This window comes from Nannobrachium achirus (genome assembly GCF_963921795.1).
Source record: "Nannobrachium achirus genome assembly, chromosome: 1".
Taxonomy (NCBI): domain Eukaryota; kingdom Metazoa; phylum Chordata; class Actinopteri; order Myctophiformes; family Myctophidae; genus Nannobrachium; species Nannobrachium achirus.
Genome location: NC_137810.1, coordinates 7,752,930 through 7,776,334, shown reverse-complemented (window position 1 = coordinate 7,776,334; position 23,405 = coordinate 7,752,930). Strand labels below are relative to the sequence as shown.

The window sequence follows — 23,405 nt, the reverse complement described above, 5'->3', positions numbered from 1 at the left end:
TTGTTTTGTTTCACCATAACAGATTCAGCCGGGGTTTCCTTGGTTGGTTCTTTGAAGGCCAGGCTCAGATCAGGTTTCCTCAAGGAGATCCAGTGTCCAACGTCTCCATGATGGATGTGTTGTCCGCTATAAGGCAGAACAGGGGACGCATTTTTACACCTCTTTTTGTTTTAGGGGGGCTTTAGACGCTCTTATAAGACTTGTTTTAGGGGGGCTTTAGACGCTCTTATAAGACTTGTTTTAGGGGGGCTTTAGACGCTCTTATAAGACTTGCGGTAAAAAGGATATTGTAATGTTTTTTCTAGGGTCTAGGAGGGAAAAAAAAGACGTTATTCTCATCCCTCGACTTGCTTCTTTTTTGGGGGGGGTTGTTCAGAGAACATCACAGGACTGTGACAAGGCTTTCACGCTTGGAAACTTTGCAGACGATTTTCACCATTTGTTGTTTGACAAAGTATATACTGTATGGCTTAAAGTGGTTAGGGGTGGCTTCACTTTAGCGACCATACATTGTACACACACACACACACACACACACACACACACACACACACACACACACACACACACACACACACACACACACACACACACACACACACACACACACACACAATTATACTTCTGAGGACATCGACATTTTAAGAGGCCAATTTTATGAATAGCATTTTACCCTAAAGCTGAAAAAAGCATATATCTATGGCACAAAATGAAGTAATAAATATAACTGCAACCACAACCCCTAAAAAAACCCAAGTCTTTTATGCCTGATCATAACTGTAACTGCTCGCAAAACGATATCCTTCTGGTACAGAACGGACAGCGCTCTCCAACTGAAGTTTCACAATGTTTTATTTGTAATTTTTATTTAGTCTATACTGAATGCAAGACACCGTGAAAAAGTGCAACGTGAACCATATTTTTTTTTAAACCACAACGAATTACCAACATCATGTCTTATAAACATCCTTGTTGGCAGCCATGTTGCAGTCATCGCTTTTAAACGTCCATGAATTGTCCACAATCATGAAATGTCCAACGTTCAAGTTGCATATAATCCCAAACACAACACAAACGACAATAACAATAACTTGTTCAGACAAACTAAACAACAAGTGACATACCGCCCTCTGCCCAGAATATTCAGGAGTGTAGAAAAATACTTGCAATACTGTAAATACTCGATCTCAAGGTTCAAGGTTGTACTTTATTGTTACGTCTTTTGTAGGCTAAAGGTACATAAGAGTAAAACTTATTTTTGTTCGGCTTCTGTTAAGTAAAAGTCCAGAATACAAAATGCACTTGAGTAAAAGTACGAAAGTATTGGCATCAAAATGTACCAAAAGTAGAAAGTACTCAATATGCAGATCGCGAATGTCCCAATTCACACGTTTTCAAAAGTACAAACATCCTTTGAAAATAGCAGATCTACAAGCCGACAATGTGTCGCATCGAGACACATTGTGAGCTTGTGGATCGGCTATTTTCAAATGGCCAATACGTATATAGGGCTGAAGTGGTTAATTTATGTTTTATAATAATAATCAAAATACAAATTAACTGGTAGCCTAACAAAAGGTTTCAAATAATTGTAGTGGAGAAAAAATGCAATAGTTGGATCCGTGAAAGTATTGGAAATTGGAATTACTCAAGTAAAGTAGAAATACCTCAAAATTGTACTTAAGTAAATGTGCTTTGTTACTTTATACCACTGTTGAACAGGTGAACTCAATGTTGCCCTGATTAGTGTCACATATCTGTCCATACAGGTCACAATAAAAAGAACGAACAGTAGATGGCATACTATACAAACAATATGACACACAACATAAGATATTCACTATTTACTCATTCTTTCTGAAAAAGAACTGGGCTGAAAAAATAAAATAAAACCCATCTATACGACAGCTACACCAACCTTAGTATTTGCCTATAACTCCCCCAATGCTTATAAAACATAATAAAACAAACATTTTATCTAGTAAGGACCAGGGTGGTCCTCACAATGTCTATTGTCTCAAATTCTATATATTTGTGGGGAAACTTGGCCTTCACATAGGTAAGACAGTGATTTTCAACTTTTTAAATGCCAAGGACCCCCAGTTTGACATGCATTAGGTTATTTTACAGACCCCCGTTCAATGGCATTTCCATCTCTGGCCCCCAATTTATATTGTAAAGTCAATGTGTATTATCTGTACATACAAATAGAACCAAATGGAACGGGTCCATTTGGTTCTATTTGTACGCTCTCAGAGTTACATACCAATAGGGGTCCATTTGGTTCCTAACATGTAGCTGGGGACCCCCTGGAACTTCCTCAAGGACCCCTGGGGGTCCCTGGACCCCACTTTGAGAACCAATGGGGTAAGACACACACACACACACACACACACACACACACACACACACACACGCGCACGCGCACACGCACACGCACACGCACACACACACACACACACACAAATGGATAATTGAAAGGAGGTGCATTTATATAGCGCCTTCATCCAAGATGCAGTACATTCACCCATTCATACACCGATGGCGGAGGAAACCATCCAAGGCACCAACCTGCTCACCGGGAGCAACTAGGGGTTCAGAGTCTTGCTCAAGGACACTTCAACACTAACTCTGGGGATCGAACTGGGAACGTTTCGGTTGCCATTACGAGGCCACTCTACCCCTGAGCCACTACTACAGCTGGTAGGCTGTGGATGAAGAAGACAATGGGCAAATTAAGCAGACCTATTTTACCATCATTTGCTAATTTCCAATTATGTAGGACACAGTGCATAAAAGAGAACTAACTAACATAACACAACATCATGCCAAGTGATGGATTTCCTTCCCAGACGAGGTGGTTCATGTTGGTATGTTGCCTTGCTTTCATCCCAACATGGAGTGGGATATTAACCATCTATCTTCTTTAAGAGCTGGTATGTTAATATGTCTATATTCACCCAACATCCCACCACTGAGGACCCCACTGTCTCTGCTGCAGAGATCATAATTAGAATGTATATATATCACACATGACAGGCGGGAAACCTGGATCTTCATATTTCATATTCTTTTCCTCTTCCCATAAAATTAATGCTACTGGTAATCCTTTAACCACATATATTTAGTCTTATATTAATCATCATCGTACGACGCTGTCAAGGAAAATGTGCCCTAAATGTGCTTCAAGATGTGCTTTTGTTTTGTTGCCATTATGATCATTTTGAAAATATTCACCTTTAATGACATGCCCAAGACAGGTTGAAAGTGGCATAATTCCGGTCCGCACTTCACAACCATGTCAGACTATGCAATTATAGTGGAATAAATGCTTAAGTCTTGTCTGTAGGTTTTATAAAAAGTACAGAAAACGCCACACTCCATAATATTACTCAATAATAACAAAGTGCAACCAGCAAAAGCTTATCTTGTCATGTAAAACTCAGCACAAAAAGAAAGGAAACTTGACTTCGGGCCATTATATCTTTAATAATAGCAACATTTTGGTCAGCGCTACCCACAGGTTTGGCTGTGTAGCTCATGCCTCGAATGCCCGATGCTTACAAGCTGTACCTCGTTGTAAAGGTGACGAATCTACGATAAAAATGATATAAAAGACAATACAAATTGGTATTATTAAAGGGGAGATATAATGGACTGAAGTCAAGTTTCCTTTCTTTTTGTGCTGAGTTTATATATCCTACATTGGATCCAATGAAACGTTTTTTTTCTTCCCATTTCCAGTTGTGAACATACTGTACAAGGTTTTCTGCCTGACACAAGACGACGTGCTGCCCTGAACATAACCACGATGCCAAATATAATCCCAATCACTCAGGTCCACATGATGATGATGTATGGTCTCTTATCCTCCTTCCCCGGAGAATGGTTATATTTCATAAGGTAATTCATGGGAGAGGCGTGGTATGTCATGCGTTTTATCCCACCCTTCCCTCCTGTGATCCATATATTAATCAATGACACTCCTGCTTTAAAGCATTCAGACCGAGAACGCATCCGTGTCTAGATTTTAACCGCTTTAACCATTATCAAGCGAACTTGTAAATCTGCTATTTTTCAAAGATTGTGAATATTTGTGCAAATCTTTTGACCCGATTCTATAAATGTCTTCTAAATCCTTCTAAGTTTTTGTTTGAAAAAAAAAAAAAAAAAAACGCATGTTTCTATGTCAGTGGCTCTCCAACCTTTTCATGTCAAGAACCCCTAGAATGACATGTATTTGGCCGCGGACCCCCCATCTCAAAATTGTTCTATCAGGGACCCCCCCAGAAGCAAATATTTGAGTCACAAATGTGTACAGCATATCGAAAGATTTGCAAAATAGATGTTTCAAAAAAATAGCAGATCTACAAGCTCGCAGCGCGGCACTCGGTGCTGCGCTGTGAGCTTGTATATCTGCTATTTTTTCAATAGTTAAAGCATAAAATAATGGGTCTTGAGGGTTTAAACGGCAGGGAGCAGAATATTCTCCGGTTGATCTTTGACGGATCAGTTAAACGTGATTTATGAATCAAAGCCCTCCGCTTGGCGTTGGTATCCGGGCGTCGAGGCGGATCCCTGACGCAGGCCCGTATAGCGGAAGAACCCCAGCAGCACAGATATAGCAGCACTTGGCCTTGGACAGGCCCCCGATCACACGTGATTTATCTCTATCTTAAAACTCTGAGCGGAGTGGAAGAGTGGCTCGACTGCTGCTCTCTCCTTGGAAATATTGATTTAACAACTAGCTGTCAAGAGAGAATATTTTAAATGGATTGGGTTGAAGAGTCACAGGAAGCGACAACTGAAGAAGTCAAGGCGACCTGATACGTATAAATAATCTCTCAAGACTGTCAGCACCCCAACTTGACGGTTACTCACCCCATGGAGACTGGAATTCATGGATATTATTTCGTTTTTGTCGCATTCCTAAGCCAATCATTTGAGGATACTCTTTGTCCCCATAGGAAACAAAGCGGGCTCTTTGTGTCTCCATAGGAAACAAAGCAGGCTCTTTGTGTCTCCATAGGAAACAAAGCAGGCTCTTTGTGTCTCCGTAGGGAACAAAGCAGGCTCTTTGTGTCTCCATAGGGAGATCAAAGTATTGGTTTAGAAATGTGTGTATGTAGGCCTATGTATGTCCTATGCATACATAAACGTACGAATGCGCGCACACACACACACACACACACACACACACACACACGCACACACACGCACGCGCACGCACAGTTAGTGTCAAAGTGTCCTTGAGCAAGACTCTGAACACCTAGTTGCTCCCGATGAGCAGGTTGGTGCCTTGCATGGTTTCCTCCGCCATCGGTGTATGAATGTGTGTGTGAATGTAATGCACAGTCTATGTAAATCGCTTTGGATAACAATCGCTATACAAATGCACCACTTACCACCACACCACCACACACTGTAAATTCACACCAGTCTTCCAAGTTTCACAGACAGAAACAGTCACTGAGTGAAACAGTCTTTTATCAAATATGACAGCCATAGAGCAACAGCTTGAATCACATTACTACACAGCAGAGAACACAATGTGACAGCAATAAAGAAAAGACAGACAGACACAAAGAAAGAACAGGCATAATGACCATGAGGAACAGGCCTGCGTAGGCAGAGGTGTTGCTACCAAGCCCATCATGAACCAAAGCAGCCACCCACACTGTCACAACTCACCAGCTTCAACAGCAGCCACAACACAACACACGCTGTTCTGTAGATCCACTTCAAAGCACCAAAACCTCTTGCTTGAACCTTAACGGAAATAGCAAACTCACACACAGGGAGCCACATGTACATTATACTGAGACGCAGACACACCGCAAACACACTGGAGATTCACATCAGCCTTCCATTCCAAAGACAGAAAGAGTCATTGAACACGTTTCATTGCCACCCACTAGTCAGTGGGTCCTAAAACATGACAGCAACAGCTCGAAACACATTAGTATACACATATACCACCGTGGCAGCAGCACAGCAGCAAAGACAAAGGAAAGTCAGTCAGTCTTCTACTTCAGGGGTCTTGATTTGATTTGATTTGATTTTATTCAGCACATTTCTTTAAAACAATACAATAAAATAATACACCAAAATAGAAAACAATTAAAGTGCCAGGAAGAGGCAAGAAGCCCAAAGGGCTTATACGAGGCCTCTACCTATGTACGAGAAACAAATGAAATAAAATACATCCATCCATATAAGGATACATATATATATATTAACCACACAAATATACATATACATACATGCATACATACACATACTGTCTGTACATGTACACACATACGGTATATATATAAAACCAAATGTATTTTTTTCTTTTGCAGTCCAAAAAATAATTAAAACCTGAAAAAGAAATCAATACCTGAAAATCCATAAGATTACTGGTTAACCAGAACATCCTTCAGTTTGTTCTTGTAAACATTCAAAGATGAGAGTTGAATACCCGTAGAGTACTTGTCCCAAAGGGTAGTACCTTGACAAGTGTGGTAAAAAGTGTCTTCAACGTTCTCAGGCCAAGGACCCCTTAGTTGAGAGAGAGATGAAGCAGGGATCCCCACAACCTTTTCAGAGATTCCATAGTTTTATTGTTTGACAGCACAATGACCAGTGTATTTTGGATTCATGTCAATTAGTGTTTTCAGATATTTAACCACTTGAACCGTCAATACTTAACACTTATGTTGCAATGATTTTTTCTCTTCAATGTCTCGCGTTGCCATGGTTACCATAGACTTCCATGTAATTGTGCAAGTGTGTAAAAAGTGCACGCCCATGCTTAGATGATGCACCACGTGTGTAGATGCTGTTCACAGCTTTCAAACAAAAAAATCCGCTTGGAAATCCGTTCAGGCATTCATGATTTATCAGCCATTATGTTTTCTACAGATGTAAACAAACATGGCTGCCATGTTTGAAAGAATGGGTTGGTATGGGGGTTAAACATGCAATTTCGCGATCGCGATCATGCCTAATACATTTCTGGAGGTCCAAAAAAATTTTTTTTTTTTTTTTTTTTTTCAAAAACGGCCCAAACTCGGGAAACTCGGGGTTGGCACAGCACTAGTACCAATACAAACTCGGGAAACTCGGGGTTGGCACCATATAAACTTGACCTTTCACTCTGTACTTAGTCTGCTCTTTTTCCCCTCTACACCAAAGCTCTTTGCCGAAAATAGCCGATCTACAAGCTCACAACGCCTCGCAATGCGAGCCGTTGTGAGCTTATAGATCAGCTATTTTTGGCTAAAGTTCTCCGAATATGGACGCTAGGGTTCGAGTGGTTAATATAAAAAAAGGAGAAAAAAACGTTTCTATCACACAAAGATGTGGAGGACCCCCTGTAGTAACTCTGAGGACCCCCTAGGGGTCCCGGACCCCCTGTTAATCTACTTGACTTCTTCAGTTGTGTAAGATGTGATGGTCAGAGTCAAGGGTTATTCACCCTTAGCCAGTGGCGTAAAAAGTATTCGCATTTCTTACTTAAATAAAAGTATCAATACAGCAATGCAGAAGTATTCTGTTACAAGTAAAAAGTCATTCAAAATGTACTTGAGTAAACATCCAAAAGTATTGGCATCAAAATGTACTTATAGATACCAAAAGTAGAAAGTACAGATTATGCAGAATGTCCCGTTTCAAATGTCTAAAGATTGTTTCAAAATATCAGATCTACAAGCTCACACATAGGTCACATATAGGTCAGGTAACCCAGCCGCCTTGGGTCTGCCAGCAGTTCCTCTGTATTGTAAAACATGATGTTTATATGGTAAATAGATCAACTTTTATTGATCCCTGAGGGAAAGTCATGTGTTAGCACAGCAGTTAAGTATGCGACAGCTGGATAAAATACAGGTAAGAGCAGAGATGCACTGTAAAGGTAAGATTGGCAAAAGGAACAAATGTAAAAAACTACAAATAAAAACTAGTAGGAGTCTGACCTGTAGCCATCTGAACATGGTCTGACATACAAGTAGGCCTATAAATAGCTCTAACGTACAATACATCACCACATTCACCAGTAACATGAACATACAATATGTCCTATGGCATATGCAGACTGTTGGACAGTGGTTTTGAGATTGCTATATCCATATACATACCATGTACAGTGGTAGCTCATTTATACAACACTGGTTATGATAGAGGTGTTTGAAGGCTAGGGCAGCAGTGGCTGAGGGGTAGAGTGGCCATTTTAATATTAAGGGGCTCCCCGTAGCTTGCAAAGTGTTAGAGCAGCCAGATGGGAAGTGCAAGGTTTCCAGTTCGATCCTGGGCTCCCCCGGAGTGTCCTTGAGCAAGACTCTGAACCCCCTTCTGCTCCCAAATGAGCAGTTGGTGCCTTGCATGGTCTTCCTCCGATATGCATGAATGTACCGTACTGTATGTGTGAATGGGTGAGTGTAACGCACAAACTATGTAAAGCGCTTTAGATAAAAGCTCTATATAAATGCACCATTTTCCATTTAGGCCATACAGTATAGGTGGGTAGGCAACATATAGTGAACAGTGATCCGTACAGTATACTATGTGTTCCCCACACACTTGTATGGGAGGATTCAACCCGGTCCACACAGTCCAAACAGTAAGTTCACCCCTGCTGCACCCACCCAGGCCCCGACGTCCCCGAGTCAACTTTACATGGGATCAAATGAGGTGCAGACACACATGGAGCTGAGCCAGATATAATACATGCATTGTTCACTGCTAGACATTATGCAAATGCTACCACAACATGCACTCTGGCAGTTCACACAAGCTCTGTTTGAAGCTTAAAAACCCTCAGCTGGATGGAAACATTAGCAACCTCCAACCAAAATATAATTATATACAATTTAGTAATTAGAGGAATGTATTTTGATGAAAGTTCTTCGGTTAAAAAAATCCATTTAGAAACAGAAATGACTGAAATGTACTGTGCAGTCATTTACCTTTGACATCTGCACTTTACACCCCCCACCCCAGCAAAATCTGAGATTTTTATCTTTAATAATGAATGAAACAAATGCGGTACAAGACGACGGAAGAGTTGGGAGTTCAAAGTTAGAACATTCAATCTCGGATGTCGATATCAAAAATGTTCCGAGCCGTGAACTGCATGGGTCGATCATTTGATTTCTAAGAGGCAATTCTGTGCTCTCTCTCAAACCCACTCCTATTCCCAGTGCCCCCAAGATGTTCTCTCTCCGCTAAACTTGAACTCCAACCTAAACGGTTTGAAAACTTTGAAATTGTGTTGGCAAAAACCGCTCGAAAATCACATTCGGCGTTCAGAGACATCGTCTTGGACTCGATGTTCTCACGTTGGGTCTACTGAAGAAAAAAATATGCTGAGGAGAACGGGAAATAAGTTATACGCTGCAAAGCCGAAGGAAGAACCGACGCACTGTCAGACCTTGCACTCACAAACAGGAGTTAAAACTCCTTCAGTCGATATATCAAGCAAGGGATTTTTATATTCCCCGTGAGAGAGCGTGTGTGCGCTCCTGGTTTTTACAGTTTTTACTCAACTAAAGTTTGCCAGAAGGAAGCACAATAAGACAGTATGTATCCAGATTTACTGAACATAACCGGCCAGTCGAGATCATTACGAGCGCAATAGATTAACATTGGTTTGTTGCCAAGTATATCGCTCTCTTCTTTTATTGATATTTCTTCAGGATTTACTGTATAGAGGTTTTTACAGTGAATCTCTTTCTCGCGCGCACACACACACACACACACACACACACACACACACACACACACACGCGCGCACACACACACACACACACACACACACACACACACACACACACACACACACACACACACACACACACACAGCTCTCCTGCACTGGTGTCTGAATTCATTGTGCGAGTTTATAACCGTGCAGCAACGCGAATCAGAATTAGTCCCGGTTCTGTCATTGGCGTGTTATGCAAACACGGCGCACATGCCTGCTCCATAAATCTGTACATAGAATATCTGCTCGCCGGAGCCTTATCATAACACAGCCACGAAAACAATCGCAGCCTGTTAGCCACTCTGGCCAAAATTGATCTGATTTAGGGGGAAATTTATAGCTACGTGCCGCTCCCCCCCGGAGAACCATGCTAATTTCCCAGAGGGGGGGAAAAGGAACAGCGTATCGGAGAGAGAGAGGCGTAAAGAATAGACTCCAGATCCCTTCTAGGAGCCCCGGGGCCTCCGGCGCTTTAGACGTATGGCGTGTTTTTAAAAGAGAGAAGAGGGAAGAAAGTTGTTACAGGCCTGTTTGTGTGGAGCGTAGAAGCTAAAGCCATGAGGCTCTGCGGTTCGGTCACACCGGCTAAATGTGTTCCTCACTGCACATGATGATGACACTAAAGTCTTCCTATCAGTTTAACTACCTTCCGCTGCTCACTTCCCTTCTCCTGGCTTATGCCTGTCACACGCGCACACACACACACACACACACACACACACACACACACACACACACACACACACACACACACACACACACACACTATGCTGTTGTACACATTCTTTTCTCTAGAACCATATCCCATGCAGTGGTTCTTGAACTTTGACCAAGTGACCTTGGGCCAAGGTACATTAGTATAGTCCTCATAACTCTGACAGTGTACAAATAGGACAAATGGACACTTACAGGTCTGTTAGGGTCCATGTAGCTGGGGACCCCCTGTAACTCCCCCCCACTGGAAGACCACTGCCAAACAATCAGTACCATACACTCTATGTTGTATTACAGAAATCAAGGTCCCGTACAGCAATTATTTATACAACCCTTTATTGAGGGTATGCGCGTGACATCATCATCATACCCGGAAGTTATGCAGGAATGCCTCATAATATGTCTACGGTGGATTTTTATTAAACAAACACCTTGCAGATAGAAAGAGGATACTCCAAGCTTTCCATACAGCCCCAATGTTGATGAGTTTGACATTGTTTATTACAATCAGATAGCAAAAAAATGTTTTGATGCATTGGCTGACTATGGGAGGTATTGCAACCCTAGATTCAACCGATTAGTGTTGCAATTTGCAGCTAACAGCAGTTTAAGGTTTACAAAGTTACAGAGAAGTAGTACAGTAAACAGAGCAAGGTACAGAGAAAGAAGAATATATAAAGTGACAAAACAGTCAACACTCATAAGTGTTACGTCACACACACAAATAGCAATACTTAAAGCACAGCTTAACAAAACAGTGCCAAACAAAAGTGTCCATAACAGTCAATGCTAGTCAGTGCTACAAGTGTCTCACCACCATGTCAAACACAAGCAAAATACTCAATACTATCAACACAACCCAATAGTGCAGAGTCAAACAAAAGTGTCCAATTGGACAGAGCAAAACATCTAAATAAAACAAGAAAGGGTGGAAAACTAAGATGCCACATAATTATAGTATAAAGAAAATATTTATGAAAAAATTATAATAGCAAATCACAAAACCACTCTTTTTTTTTTCTTTTTTCACCTGAATTAATTAATTATTTAACGTCAAGAAGGCCTGTCAAGAAAGCTCCCTTCATGGCTTGTAAATCAGGCAAACCCCCCAATGCAATGCTTTGTTTGTTTTCAAGAGTATTCAGTACAGCATTACAAAGAACCCGATAACAACTTCCATACAGTATGTGATGAAGACATTTCCCCCCTCTATTTCCCATTTCAAGTGTGTTTGTCATAGATGTACGGGTGGGGAGGGGGTAGATCATTTTGAGATGGTCATTTTAAAAGTAGCTCTCACGTCAAAAAAGTATGGGCACCCCTGGTCTAGCTGAACAATACTCAATGAACCTTACATTAGCTCACCTGATTCATTCTGAAAGTATTTCACACTGGGGGTGTGACGAATAAACAATGAAAACACATACAGGTTCATACAGGTGCCTTTATTCACGGTGCAAAATGTACCTCATTCTGAATGACAATTGCATCGCTTTATGGCCTTGTAATCACAGAACAGCGTTGGCCTATTATCCGTCAGGACCGACTGAACCATGTTCAGCTGCTGTTCCTTCTCTTCTCTCCACTCACATGGAGCCGTTCTCCACCGGCCTTCAATGTTGAATATTTACGTTCATGTGTGGTGAAACCCCAGACACTTTTCTCCACCCGTTCCAACCTGCTTGCACTCGTTTCTGCACTCTCCTGGCTCCACATTTATCAGACTGTAGTTCACACAATGTCAGACCTGCTCCTCTCTGTCACATGTGTGTGTTTAAGGTATGGCTCAGAGTGCTGTACAGAGCATGCTACACACACATCTGTGGGACAGGAAGTTCTTCCCAGCCTAATTCTGGCACGTCTACAGATAACGATGTCGATAACAGTGATTGTATTTGTCGACGCTGACAGTTTCCCAGATGGTCTAAGGCTCTGAGGCCAACAGGCTCTGGGGGTATAAGAGACATTGTGACAGACAGACAGACAGACAGACTGTCAACCATGTTACTGCTACAGGGACTGGCTTCAGTGCTGCTGCTGGCGGCGTATGGTGGGTAGAAGAGCATCCGTTTATCCACTGAGAGACGGTACAAAGAATGTATGGTGCAAACTGGAAGTGGTGCTATGATTAATGAACATGTGTACTACTTACTGTAGCTATACCGTACGACTTGTTGTTGTTATTCTTCATTATTTTGTTTATGCTTATGCTTATGCAAAGGCTAAAATGTAATTTGATACTGATGTGCCATTTCAAATCTTCACGCATCTTGCCATTGGCAAGACAGTAGATTTCCAGTGGATTGGCAGAAACTTTAATTTTTATTTTTTTGCACCGCTCCTATAAGTGGCTGTGTGTGTGTCTGTAGCCTTTTTCCTCAGCGTTTTGCCATAGTAAAATGTGTGTACGTAGCATCATGTTTGTCTAGTGATGTCGTATGTCTGTAGCCTTTTTCCTCAGCGTTTTGCCATAGCAAAACGTGTGTGTGTAGCATAGCCTGTACATCCTAGACTTAAATCCTAGTCTGAAGATTTTTATGTCTTCGAAGTATCTAATTATGAAGGTTGATTCTGCTTTTCAATGTGAATGGAGTGGTTTCTTGCCACTTGTGGGTTTCTGCAAAAATACGCTCCATAAAAAAATGTAAAGACAAAACAGGGAAAGAAACGTAAAAAAAAAATGCATTTGCAAGCAATCAGGAAAAGATCAGTAAAGCCTGAAGACTTGAAACGACACGTCAGTAGCATGTTATGACTGTTGCCAGGTCATTGTTGACCTGGCATCCTATAGTGTGTATAGTTTCAATGGACTGATTATTGATTGATTGATTGATTGATTGATTGATTGATTGATTGATTGATTGATTGATTGATTGATTGATTGATTTTTCTTCTACTGTTAGACTGATGATAGGTTCTTGGTTTACCTGCAGTATGATCCTAGGTTACTATTTCTATGCATTTGATGTACCTTCTTGTGCTGTCCTTGCTTATTGTAAGTTTAAGCTAAATGCCTAAATTGTAAATTGTAATTAGCTTCTGTTACCAATACAATGTTGAGGATCTGAAACCAGATAATTTGACTGCTGTGTAGGCTACTCGTACACAATACAAAATATTGGATCTTGAATCTAACTTTAATGGAAAATAATGGAACTAACATGAAGCAATGCAATGTTTCAGGATGTCTATAGTCACTATATTGTATACAGTCTATGGTCCCAGTATAATGCAGTGGTTCTCAACCTGTGGGTCGCCCTAACCTCAGGGGGGTCCCCAAATTATTTTTGCAATTTGTACAGTAAACAAACTAACTTAACGTTTAAGTGTACAGAGGGTATCTGCACATTTCTAAAGTGACAATTTAAGGACTTTTTATTACCTCTAAAATGACAAATTAAACATTGGTCAAATAGTCAAATATTAGAGGCAGAAATTGGGAAAATAGCCGATCTACATGCTCACAACGCCTCGCGTTTGTTGTGAGCATGTAGATCTGCTATTTTCACAATAGAACTGTGTTATACAAAATGTAATGCCTCAACTCTTAGTGCTTGTTAGGGTGGGGGGGTCCCCAGTTAAAATATGATTAGTTTGGGGGTCGCGGCCTGAAAAGGTTGAGAACCACTGGTATAATGTACAGTATGTGAGGGATGGTGCATTTAAACGGTGCTGTCATGTCATGTGTTTCCTCTCAGCTTGTGGGTGTGGCACCCCAGCATTCGAACCCGATGCCAGCAGGGTGGTGAACGGGCAGGATGCCCGTCCTCACAGCTGGCCTTGGCAGGTACTGCAGACACACTTCATCATCATCATCATCATCATCATCATCATCATCATCATCATCATCATCATCCATGTTCTGTTCTCCTCTCATTTGTTTTGTTTGTCCCTTCTTGTTCAGTTACCGTGGTAACGGAGTGTGTTTGTTTCGTTCCCTCAGATCTCCCTGCAGGTGAAGCATGGCAGTCGCTACCATCACACGTGTGGAGGCACTCTGGTTGGTCCACGCTGGGTGCTGACTGCTGGACACTGCATCTGGTGAGTCCTCGATCACTTGAAGGAGTAGTTACCCAAAAAATGACTTATTTTCTAGCATTTACACTATGATAGAAAAATATTAATATCCAGTCAGGGTGAAGTCAACCATTTATTGAAGATTTCAGGAACAGAATAACAGCATTCACAGCATACAGAGCTCTGGCCTCCATGGCCAGAGCTTGGGCCCCATGGGGCAGAAGCCTCCCCTATCTCAATTTCAGACAGTTCTTATACTCTCATTCTAACAGAGATGCTATTCTAAACATGGTCTTATAAGGACATGTAGTAAAGAAAGGGTAACATACAAATAGTTACAAACAGTACAGATTATGCTGAAAACAAAGAGGTAGAAGTCACAGGAGGATGTCAGCTGTTGGTTTGACAGCTGCAGGCAAATCTACATTAGTGTGAGATTTGCTTTAAACTAAATTCTACAAAGTTGAATATAAGTAGGATACATACACATTTGACAGTCTATAAATAGTTCTACTACAACACACCCCATGAAGATTTGAATTCACGAAGATTGTTTTGTTTTTGTCGCATTCCTGAGAAAATAATTTGATGACCGGCAGAGACTCAAAAAACAGGTCAATTCTGGCGCAAACTCTCGATATTTAATGTAGGGTGAAAAGAAAAGAAAAGGTCACTAGTATACTAGTATACACACAATACATGCTATATTGCGCATAGTCCCTTGATTGAATTGATTGAAGACTTTATTAGAAGTTTGCATAGGAAAAGGTACAGTTTCATGACGGTACAGTTCAGTGGTACAAGGTCTACTAAAAGGAGATCCTAGAAAAGACTAAGCTTATTTCCACAGGAAACCATTGAAGTATCTCATATAACATTGAATGACAGAACACAGTACTATGCAGTAGATATAGTCAGGAGGAAAAAAATACAGTAGGTAAATACAAAGAAAGGTCAGGGGAGGGTAGGGCTGGGCTGTGTTTGTTTTTACCAGTTGCGAACGGTTCATGAATACATTTACCACTATGCATTATTTATTTTACACAATACTCTTTCTTGCTTGTCAGTCAGTCACTTTAACAGTTTATCCATGTAGACGTAGGAGCGCTTAGCACCACTTAAAACAGATTTTTAAAAGAAATCACACCCAGTGAAGTGAGCGGTGCCTTTTATGCAGTGCCAGTTCAGTAAGCTTCCCACAAAGCTTGGCCAATGCTAAGCTCTGCGGGATGGAGGGACGGACATACATACAGACAGACATACATGCATACATGCATACATACATACATACATACATACATACATACATACAGACAGATGTAGGATGGGTTAGAACAGCAAGGTAGTAAGCAACACAGCTGCAGCTAATGTGTGTGTTAGATTTATGTGCGCTCAGCCTCAGACCCGTGTCTGTACCAATGTGCAAACACAGGCAACAGTCAACAGTATGTTGTTGATGTACGTTGACACACCTAAATCCAACACACCCATTATTAATGTAGATTATCTGCAGCTGTGGTGATGATTACGTCGCAGTGTAATATAAGGTCAGCCTTATGCTGTCCTTAAACAGCCTGAAAAAAAGGTGTCACAAACAAAATGACAAACGACAGCTGTCCTATGGGCTTGGTGTAAAGACTATTAAATCTGCACACCAGAATGCTCCTCTCACTGTGGGTTTCCACAATGGGATGATAACAATAATCAGATTTGAATGTTTTTGCATCCATAAAGACTAGGGATGGGGCGATAGTCTTTATTATCGTTTATCTTATCGTGGAGATTTACATTTATCGCGGAATTATCCTCCGTCATGCACTGGGATCAATTCACCTTGTATTTGTCCAGCTGCATATCTGGTACCACTTCTTAAACCCTCTATAATTGTTAAAACAGACCTGGAAATAACGTACTACTATAACGTAGGACTACAGTCTTTTTTTTACTCACTACCAAATCTCTTTGCCAAAAAAGAGCCGATGTACAAGTACAAATGTTCTGCCCCAGGATAATGGATGTTGGGGATATTTTGATTATCGCGATGATATCATAAAAAAAGTTTTCAAAGCTTGACGGCAGTCCAGGGGTGCCGCGAGATAATTTGATAATATTTGGAATTTATGGACACTTGAAAAAATATTTAGTATCATTTTAAACTTGAAGTACAAAGTTATTTTCAGTCAGTTCTAACCAAAATGGCTATTATCTGAAAGTTTTCCTCTCAACATAGTCACTAAAATATCGTCACAGTCGGGCAGAAACCTTGTTGCGACCGTCAGGTCGCATTTACTACCAAAACCTCCACCGGCTGTCAGTCCGTCAGTCAGTGAGTGAGTGAGTCAGTCAGTCACACGTCACACGTCACACTTTTGCCCTGCTCATATCTCCACAACCGTTGCCCCCATCCATGCCAAATTTTGCACACACTCTCCTTACCTGCCAAACTACAACCTCCAAGGACCCCCGCAGCTCCAGGGACCCCTAGGTCCCTGGGGGACCCCCAGGTGTAAAAAATGTCCATCCGTGAGTGACACGTCACATGTCACACTTTTGCCCTGCTCATATCTCCACAACCGTTGCCCCCATCCATGCCACATTTTGCACACACACTCCTTACCTGCCAAACTACTACCTCCAAGGACCCCCGGAGCTCCAGGGACCCCCAGCTCCCTGGGGGACCCCCAAGTGTAAAAAATGACCAAATGTGCAAAAATGACCAAATGACCACCCCAACGGGGCTGCTCACGGGGAATTCCCGGGGACCACCCACTCCTGGTGCTCCAGAACGGATGCAAAAGTGGTGACGCCCCCAGTGGAGGACCCCCTCCACTGCAGCTCACATAAAATGCCGTAACTCGGCCTAGGAGCGTCCGGGAGAGCCGGGGCCGGTACCTATTTGTCCGCCAAGGCTACGCGGACACCCCACTCCTCATTTGTCACATGGCCCTCTTCTAGCGCCACCATGTGGCCGATTCTTGCAAAACACATTTGTGGACACTGCTCCTACAATTTTTGCCCTAAAATCACGCAAATCGGTACACAGTATGTGTACACTGATTTCATCACCTTGGATCTGTCCCATATTGCGCCACCTTCAGGCCGATTTGTAAAACACATTTTTGGCCACTGCTCCTACAATTTTTGCCCTAAAATCGTTTTCTGCCCACATAAACGCAACCATGTCACAGCTAACCCCACATTTTCTCAGCCAACCAAAACTATACATTGCCCACACTTAGGAAGCAATGGCAGTTACAGCCCTCTTTGTGTATACATGTGACCTGACGGTCGCTTATCTCCCGATTAGGGAGTCTTACTGGTATCTCCAAGTTTCAAATGTGTACATCTTTTGGTAAAGTAAAGCCCTGCTTAATCATACAAGACTGTCGCACAAAACTAGTGAAAACAGACGATATACAAGCACACAACGCCTCGCGATGCGAGGCGTTGTGTGCTTGTAGATCTGCTGTTTTCACTAGTTTAGTACATTTTATAGATGATAAATACAAAACAAACAGTTTTGGACATACAAAGTTTCCACCCGACAACGACGATATGCTATAAATATAAGGTGCTGGGAGTGAAAATTATATTGTAGGGGTGCCTCGGATTAAAAAAATATTTATGGGGTGCCCTGAGACAAAAACGTTTTGGAACCCCTGCTGTAGACTCTTCTCCCTCAAGGCCTCCAAGCTGTGGAATGACCGCTGACACCCCCCCCCCCCCCACCCCTCCAGTCAGGACTGCAGACTCTGCATGACAAACTCACTCTGCATTTTCCACCCCAGACTGTGACCCCAGCACTCCTCTCCTCACCTCTTGTACCTGCACCTTGTTAAGCCCGTATCAGAGTCGGGTCCGCGGCCGTCCACCGCGGTGTAGTGCCGTGTAGTCTTTTTGAGTCATAAAACTACAACGTTAACGCTCAAAAAGACTACACAGCACCATCCACCGCGGACCCGACTCTGATACGGGCTTTAGATGCCAGTTGGCTCTGGTTGCCCCCATCTGCAGTCCCTGGCCCAGAATATTGAACGGCACTGTCTGCAAAACGATGAAAATGTCAACAAACTAAAGACAAAAAGCTAAACTAAAACCACAGAACACCAAGTCACAATAATCATAATCTAACCCAGCAAGCACGGTCAGGACCTGGACCAATCAGTGACGTCTGGATTGGGGCCAGATCACAGCCCATATGGGGATGATCTGACATCATTACATCATATGGACTTTTTTGTTTGACAGGATTATTGTTATTGTTTGTAATGTTAGTTGAAATATGAGCATATAAGGTTATATTCTGGGATCGCCTGAAAGGCGAGAACACTACGTTATCTTCATTATTTATTTATCAAGTTCCGCTACGACAGTACAAAGTCAGGGCCCTTAGCCAATGAGGTGCAATTGAGGGGGAAATCTCGCTTTTGCGAACGCCCATCATTTCGATCGGAGGGTTAGCGATTCACTCCACGGAGGTTAGGGTTAGGGTGAGGGTTAGAGTCGGGTGTCGAAAAGATGAGATGTAGTAACAGCGACACGCTCCCAAATTGAGGTGCGGAAAAACATCTGGGAGTGGTGTTAGCTGGAGTATTGGTTGAGCTTCACATGACAGTTAGCACGCTGCAGAATATAGTCACAAGCGAGCCCACACTGTTTCGTAGGAACAGTATATCTATTATGATATGTATCTGGCCTAGAATATCACCTGATTTCAACCAACATAAATCCTGTCAAACAAAAAAGGGACGTCAAGATCATCCCCATATGGGCTGTGATCTGGCCCTGATCGATACATCACTGATTGGTCCAGGTCCTGACCGTGCTCGCTGAGAACCTTTTTCCTCAAGTATTTCAGGAAGAACTAACATGATTATATGATGTCTGTGTGTTCTCCCTGCAGCTGGTGGTCCCATGCCTGACAAGCTGCAGCAGGCGCTGCTCCCGGTGGTGGAACACAGCGTGTGCAGCAGCAGTGAGTGGTGGGGCATCAACGTCAAGACCAACATGATCTGTGCTGGAGGAGACGTCGTATCTGGATGCAACGTACGTTACCTCACAGTACCCCTCACAGGGGCGGGGATGTTACCTCAGTACCCCTCACAGGGGTTGTCGAAGTGTCCTTGGGCAAGACACTGAACCCCACAGTGCCTCCAGTGAGTTGGTCGGTGTCATGTCAGCTTGTCACCGTTGGTGTGTGAATGTGGGAGGTGAGGACGCTGGTGTCGACTGTTCACCGCTTCACCTCCCAATGTATGAATGAATGAACCATTATAAAAATGCATTATTAAATAAGTAATAAGTCATTCGGAAATCTCCTCTCTTGCATTATGGGGATACTTTATAGTGCTGTCGTCTACATTTATGCATTTACCTTGCAGAGCTCTGCAAATTTAGTTCATGAATCCACCGGCCACTGTTATCCAAACGTTCTCTTTGGACTGCTTCAGAAAATCTGACAGCTATATGTGTGTTTGTGTGTGTGCGTGTGTCCATGTGTGTGTCCATGTCTCTGTCTCAGGGGGACTCCGGGGGTCCTCTGAACTGTAAGGGACAGGATGGTAGGTGGTACGTCCACGGTGTGACCAGCTTCGTCTCCAACCGCCAGTGCAACGAAGTGAAGAAGCCCACCGTGTTCACCAGGAACTCTGCCTTCAGCGACTGGCTCAGTGACGTAAGACTGAATACTTTATTAGCATTGGAAAAGCACAGCACAGTACAGTTCAACTTAGTTTTTTTACAACAAGGGTTCGTACTTTAGATTGTAATTAGAGAAAAGAAAAGATCAGTGTTAAAATGTTATCATTTACTTTCTATTGTTTTAGCGATTTCAGTATTGATTTCAGTGGTTGGGGGCATGCGTACAAGTGGCTATGTCTTTTTTGACACAATTAGTCGGCAATTTCTTTGTAACTATTTACACCAACCCCCATAAGTCACATCTGCCCATGAAAGATTGCAGTGCATCTTGGGAATGGGCTTAATTGTGTCTAAAAATACATATTTAGCCACTTGCATGCATGCCCCCAACCTGAGGGCATGCATGCAAATCAAAATCGTTAAAATCACTAAAATGATAGAAAGACGTAAATGAAAACATTTTAACACTCATCTTTTCTTTCCTCTATTGACTATCTAAAATATGAACCCTTGTTGTAAAAAAACAAAGTTGTCCTTTAAATGGCTTGTTTACATTAGGGTCCTTTTGCACTCAATTCATTGAGACCTGTTCATGTAGCAGTTTACAACACTCGTGCCAACATTGGCACAGGGTCAGGGGAGGGTGATCACTGGCACACTGGCATACGTTTGTGAGAGAGAGGTTTTTACTTTTACAATTAAATAATAATACATAAACGTTTAGTCAGTTAAATACAAATTACATCTGGCACATGATTTTATTTTACATTCATTCAAACCCCTACTGACTGGGGAGTCTGGGAGATATGTGGGATGATTGCTCATTACATCCTGAATGTGAAAGAACATATTTCTAAAGAGGAAAAGGTTATGTATAGCCTATATGGACAATCAAAATCAGTTGGAAATATTTAATATAGATGTGGTGTCATAATTCAATGTAATAATTGACATGACTATCAAGAAAATGAAAACATGGTACTTCATGTCAAAAAGGTTGCTGTCCCCTGTTGATACGAGCCCTTCATCAAGCCCATCGCAGTGAAATATGCACATTTCCTTTTCAATATACGTGTGTGTGTGTGTGTGTGTGTGTGTGTGTGTGTGTGTGTGTGTGTGTGTGTGTGTGTGTGTGTGTGTGTGTGTGTGTGTGTGTGTGTGTGTGTGATAGATTAATCAATAATGAATTAATACTATTTCTTGACATTTCATCTCCTCAGATTATGCTCCATTACTAAGGACCTACTGGATGTCTGCAGGTGATTTATGACTGTCCAAATAAACACCATCATTATTTTTATTATTATTATTAATTATGTCTGGTCTCTCAGTCTTTGTGTGTGCATGTGTGCAGCGAATGTCTTTACACTTTGCTTGTCCACTTATCAAGAGGATGTTTTGAAGTTTGGATTCAAGGTTTGGTTTATAATCAGGATTAAGTTATGTTTAGGCCGTTAGTGGTAGTGATTAGTGAAATCTGCATTCTTCTGACTTGGAAATAATAACGAGCCTACCAGCATACCGGTATGTTATTTTTTACAGAGCTGGGAAGTAGACCCCCCCAAAAGTCTAGTTGATAGAAACACGTCACTTCTGTACTGTTTTCCTATACTTAATTGACCGGGGTCCCCCAGGGATCTACACCTGGTCCACCTACATTTTCCCTCTACACCAAATCTGTTTATCAAAAGCTCCAGTGTCCAGACAAACACTGCCCTCCAGCTATCTGCTGGGTCAGAGAGCAGAGCTGTCCTGTTCAATCTTTTTACGTTTTCAGGTCCCATTTGCCATTTGTGACTTACTGTACAGTTTAGCTAGAGCTACTCAATACAAGGTTCAAGGTCAAGGTTGTACTTTATTGTTACATCTTTTGTACAGGTACATAAGAGTAAAACTTATTTTTGTTCGGCTTCCTTCAGACAATGCAGTGGTAGAACAACAACAAAACAACAAAAAAACACAACACATCTAAGATTATAAAAAATACAAGTAATAATGGCTTAGGAAAGAAAGAGTGCAAAAGGCAAAAGAACAAAGAGAATGTAAAAAGCATCCTCATCTGTACATGTGCATAAAGTTTGGTATATTTTATACACCAATGGCATTTTTCCCGTACTAGCTAACATTTTGTAAACAAAAACTTCAGTGTTCCATGTGCTACAGTGTGACACATGTCAGTAGAAATACCTGCTTAAAGTACTATAATCCAGTCTGACTGTTCTATAATCATACTACTATCCAGTATTTCACATAATATGTGAAATACTAGATAGTAGTATGACTATAGAACGTCTCTGTCAGGTTGAAACCTCCCACCAAAACCGCTACTTTTCTAATTCAAAATGCGTCGCTTCGCACTGCATTTCAAGCTTGTAGATCTGTTACTTTTGATGCTTTCATGTGGCGATATAGTTGTGTAGCATGATCAGATCAAGTAGGACATTCATTTACGTAAAAAACACAAAACGTTAAAACGTGGAGATGAGAGTTTTCTGCACGATAGCGACGCTATCCTCCATTACACATATCAGACTGATAACATAATACTGCCATCGGTCTTGACAGCGCAGCAGTGAGCTGGATGCAATCTTACCTGGTGGGGAGGGAACAGGTGGTGGAGATTAACGGTACCCTGTCCCCCCCCCTCCCAGTAAGCTGTGGAGTTCCCCAAGGTAGCATACTGGGACCTCTGTTGTTCCTAATATACGTGAACGACATGGCATCTGCTTGCGACTGCAACCTGTTCCTGTTCGCGGATGACTCGGCTCTCCTAGTCTCGGGCAAGGACCACTTGCAGGTTGAAAAGACACTTAACTCTGAACTGAGTAAGATCTGCACATGGCTTAACGACAACAAATTATCAATTCACCTGGGCAAAACCGAGTCCATCCTCTTTGGATCAAATCATAACCTCAAAAAGGTAGAGAACTTCACAATCAAAGTGGGTGACAAGGTCATAACACGAAAAAACGAAATCTCCTACTTAGGATGTATCCTTGAAGCTAATCTTTCCAGCGAAAAGATGACTTCAAAAGTAATACAAAAAATCAACCAACGAACTCGTTTCCTACAGAGGATCGCCCCAATGGTCAACTTCAACACACTGAAGACCATAGCTGGTGCAATAATCCAGCCCCTCTTTGACTATGGAGTCCACGTATGGTATCGTGACGCCCCACAAGCCCTAAAAACTAAACTCCAAACAGCCCAAAATAAACTAATTAGGGTCCTGCTTAACCTTCCCAATCAGACTCACCTCACCGCTACTCACCAGTTAAGAGTGGGGTGGCT

At 42.0% G+C, this 23,405-nt stretch overlaps 1 protein-coding gene across 1 annotated transcript in view; it reads left to right on the top strand.

Annotated features, from left to right (window-relative positions):
- Positions 1-12,458: 12,458 nt before the first annotated feature.
- The window catches only part of LOC308285700 (chymotrypsin-like elastase family member 3B), a gene marked incomplete at both ends in the record, with an annotated part of 39,188 nt that continues 28,241 nt past the window's right edge, over positions 12,459-23,405 (top strand). Inside the window, 6 exons of the mRNA XM_080726546.1 lie at positions 12,459-12,507; positions 14,156-14,244; positions 14,401-14,498; positions 18,315-18,325; positions 19,378-19,520; positions 19,996-20,148. Coding sequence (XP_080582672.1) covers positions 12,459-12,507; positions 14,156-14,244; positions 14,401-14,498; positions 18,315-18,325; positions 19,378-19,520; positions 19,996-20,148 — 543 coding nt within the window. The remainder of the gene's footprint in view (positions 12,508-14,155; positions 14,245-14,400; positions 14,499-18,314; positions 18,326-19,377; positions 19,521-19,995; positions 20,149-23,405) is intronic.